This window comes from Frankliniella occidentalis, unplaced genomic scaffold, assembly GCF_000697945.3.
Source record: "Frankliniella occidentalis isolate FOCC.00 unplaced genomic scaffold, Focc_3.1 Scaffold101, whole genome shotgun sequence".
NCBI lineage: Eukaryota > Metazoa > Arthropoda > Insecta > Thysanoptera > Thripidae > Frankliniella > Frankliniella occidentalis.
This window is the reverse complement of record NW_026267230.1, coordinates 258,718-262,462: the sequence shown is the minus strand read 5'-3', so window position 1 is coordinate 262,462 and position 3,745 is coordinate 258,718. Positions and strand designations below refer to the sequence as shown.

General features: G+C 60.3%; 1 protein-coding gene across 2 annotated transcripts in view; it reads right to left on the bottom strand.

The window, feature by feature from the left end:
• Positions 1 to 3,745, bottom strand: part of LOC113211814 (D(4) dopamine receptor-like) — a 39,389-nt gene continuing 35,644 nt past the window's right edge. For both annotated transcript variants that reach the window (XM_026430302.2, XM_052269755.1), the window contains exons 3-7: positions 2,863 to 3,214; positions 2,278 to 2,670; positions 1,400 to 2,091; positions 1,129 to 1,316; positions 1 to 1,048 (exon numbers count right to left, since the gene is read on the bottom strand). In XM_026430302.2, the coding sequence (XP_026286087.1) occupies positions 835 to 1,048; positions 1,129 to 1,316; positions 1,400 to 2,091; positions 2,278 to 2,670; positions 2,863 to 3,205 (1,830 nt within the window). In that variant the 5' untranslated portion in view covers positions 3,206 to 3,214 and the 3' untranslated portion in view covers positions 1 to 834. The remainder of the gene's footprint in view (positions 1,049 to 1,128; positions 1,317 to 1,399; positions 2,092 to 2,277; positions 2,671 to 2,862; positions 3,215 to 3,745) is intronic.

Sequence of the window (3,745 nt, the reverse complement as noted above, 5' to 3'; positions counted from 1 at the left end):
TTATTAACAAGCTTAGCAAACAAAAACACTTTAGGAGGAAGACCTCCTTATTTACATATCAACATAATTTATCACAGTTTTCATTGATTCTCAAGTTAATTGTATTTAAAATGGGAGACCCTTGTTCAGTGGCAGCCACTAGACAGCAGAACAAATTTTCCAATGATCTGTCCTCTTTTGAAACCTTTGAACACAGCTGTCCTAGAGCAAAGTTAAAGCCTGAAAAAGAAGCATATCAAGTGGAAAATACATCCGGATCAATTCAATGGTCAGGTATGGCACTATGGAGGCTTTTCTGCAAACAACAGGCCTCTCTCTCCATTTAGTATAACTTTTAACACTGAAGTGGTAGGTAGGCAATTCTTACAGTATTGTAAAGTAAGTTATATTCACTATTATAAAATGACTAGTGGTCCCACATGGATGAGTTTTGTGGTAGACAGCTTATACTCTAACGGGCAAGACTGTCAGTCTTTTAGATTCCTCTGAGATTTACTTAGCTATTGCATTGTAAAGGCAAAGAGAATTACAGTGTGATTTTTTAAATCCTAAACTGGACGAAAACAGAAAAGAATTTGTCTGGTGCAAATGGCAGATATTCGTTACTCCGATTATTAGATACCTCCTCTGCTTCCGAGGACACGACGAGTACGCGAAATTTGTGGAGAAGGAACAATGCAGTCATTAATATCACTAGTGCTGCACTAAGTGCACTCGACCAAACTCTTAATATCAGTAGCCGGCCTGTTCCAACAGAGTGGAAAAGGGTTTGTGCCGTTTGTGCTTCAGGTACGTCTCGGGCGACTCCTCTCCCGCCTTGTCCATGGTGCGCCACTACTCGTCGGCCGTGTCCGTGGACAGCGCTGAGCCCTGCGAGGAGGACGCCCCAGAGGAGAAAGAGCTCCTGGCCGTCTCCACGGCGAGGGCGTCGTCTGGAAGAAGGTGCGGCGTCCACAGCGGCGCTGGCAGCAACGACACGGACACAGTGAGGGCGCTGGCGTCGTCGTCCATCCCCTTACCCATCCCGGATATAGTGAGTGCTGACGTGCTGGAGGAGATTCAATAGTCAAAAGGCCGTTTGATTCGGATCGTTGTGGTACATGATACGGGCTTAGTTGAACAGCCTACCTGTCTGACGGGGAGCTACAGTCCTCGGCCAGGCTAGCCATGAGGCTGTGCGGGAGCAACCTCCGCGCGCTGCCACCCCCACTTGGCCCCGCCCCAGCGGCGGACCCGTGGCGACTTTTGTTCTTGTTGCAGCCTCGGCCCCGCTCCAGCGAGCCTTTGCGTCCCCGCGGGCACAGCACGCGGCGGACCTGGAGTAATCAACAACACGGTCAGCACACCGGAGTCGTCGCGAGTCGTGCGTGCCACACTCCCTCAAGCACGACCAACCTACCTCCTTCTGCACGCGCCTGTTCCGGAAGGCGAACAGGCAGGGCGAGATGCAGACGGCGGCCGCGAGGGCGGCCAGCGCCAGCGCGTCAAGGTGGCGCGGCAGGCGGGAGGTGGCTGGGGAGGCGGCGGGCAGCGCTGCGTGCAGCACCAGCACCGCCACGTACGGCGCCCAGCAGCCCAGCGCCATGACGACCACGATGGCAGAGACGCGCGCCGCGCGGCCCTCCTCGCGGTAGCGAAAGAGCGACGCGTTGGAAATGCGGCAGCGCAGCGAGGACACGAGCCACGCCGACGCCGACCTGACGGCCAACGGCGGCGGCGGCGAGATGGTGACGGTGACGGCGTGCGCGTGCGGGCAGCTGCTGCGCCGCCGCTCCGTGCGCGCCAAGCCGCACGTGGACACGCTGTCGCCGCAGCTGGCCGCGTCGTCGGCCGAAGACGTGACGGAGCTCCGCCTGCTCGCCGGCAGCTGCAGCTGCTGCCGCTGGTGGCCGGCCTCGCCCGCGGCCGCCTCCGCCGCCACGGCGTCCATGGCCGGCGCACTCCGGCTGACCGGGAGGCCGAGGGGCCCGGCGGCGGCGCGCGCGTGCCCGGCGTGCCCGCTCAGAGTGCTGGACGGCGTGGGGCCCACGCTGCGGACCCCGCACTCCGAGCAGCTCAGCTCCGGGGGAGGCGTCGACGGAGCGACCGAACCTGAAAGCAACAGAGCAGGTCGGTTAGTATAGCGTCGCCGGGGTGTCGGGCCCAGTCGGGCCCAGGCCGGCGGGCGCCTGGCGTGTAGGCAACGCTCGCACGCCACCGCGCGAGGGTTGCCTATCTGCCGTTGCGCAGGCTGAGTGCCTCGCCGAATGCCTGCCGCAGCCACCCTGCCGTACGTACCTGAGCCGTTGCGCCTCGTCCGCTGTGAATTGCGGTGTGCCGCGCTGGAGATGGACACGTAGATCCAACACAGCGCGGCGAAAGGCACGATGAACACCAGCACGGCGAACACGGCGGCGTACACGCGGCGGTACAGCGACACGACGACGGCATCCTCGGTGCCGGGGTTGTCGAGGTCATCCTCCCCAGGTATGCCGGCCCTCGCCAGGACGGCGGCGGGGACCGGGCTCGTGTCGCACGACGCCCACAGGCCGGCACCGCGGGGCTCCAGCGCGCCCAGCACGCCCGCGAGCAGCGCGCACAGCCAGGCGGCCGCCAGCATGCCGACGCTGCGCACGCCGTCCACCTTGGAGTGGTAGCGCAGCGGGTCCACCACTGCGTAGTACTGGTCCACTGCAACCCGGGAGGAAGGGAGTCATCAGAATAAAACATTTTACGAACCGACATTTTTGCTGCATCAAACGTTGTCGCTGTGGGTGCTTGTTTTACGCAATGTGATGCAGCCATGCATTGCATTTCACTAATTAATTCCATCGGAAACGAAAACCAGGAAAACATTAATTTGAATGTAGAAGTGAGACTCACCGGCGATGAGGAGGACGCCCAGGATGGAGGCGGTGCAGTAGCCGGCCGCCACGCCCTCGCTGATGGAGCACAGCACGGCGTTGCCCGGGCCGCTCGCCGTGCCCAGGGCGTTGGTGCTCTCGAGCAGCAGCAGCGGCAGCAGCAGGGTGCATGCCGCCAGGTTGACGACGAGGAGGTTCATAACGAAGCGGTTAGAGAGCGTGCGCAGTCCCGGGCCGCGGCAGAAGGCGATCAGCGCCAGGGCGTTGGCGGCGGCGCCCAGGATGAGCAGCAGCAGCAGGAGGGCGCGCCCGGACCACAGCAGCAACGCCACCACCGCGTCCTCCTCGGCCTCCTCGGCCATGCCATCAGCCTGTGGACAAGGAAAGGTGCGTTGAGTCTACATCCACCGTGGTCTACATCAACACCGACTGTTTCTTGCTTCAGAGTTCACCGATGCAACATTGGACGAAGACACAAGCCGCCCAGAAAGGGCTACGCCATTGAGATCGTGCATCGGTGAACTACTCCGCACTTGGTTCAAATAAAACTGAACTTCGACTGAAGCTAACGAAGTTCTGCGCGATTAGTTCTTAAATGTCCGCACTTGTAAGCTTTGGCGAAACAGCCTTTGCTAGCTAGTTCGACGGGACCCGGAGACTTGGCTGGAGCGGTCGTACAGTCTGGACACTATACTCAAGCTTTCAGACTGCAAGAGGGCGCCCTTTTCACTCCTAAAATACCCCCCTGTGTGCGGCGTCCACGCAAAACCGCAGCAGGCAGCAATGCGAGAGCACTCAGCAGCGTCCACCTCGCCTCGCCAGCCCGGCTCCAGTTGGGTTAGGCCCGGGTCGAGGCCACAACCCTCCTCATCTCGTTATCCACGTAGGGGCGGCGGGGCGGG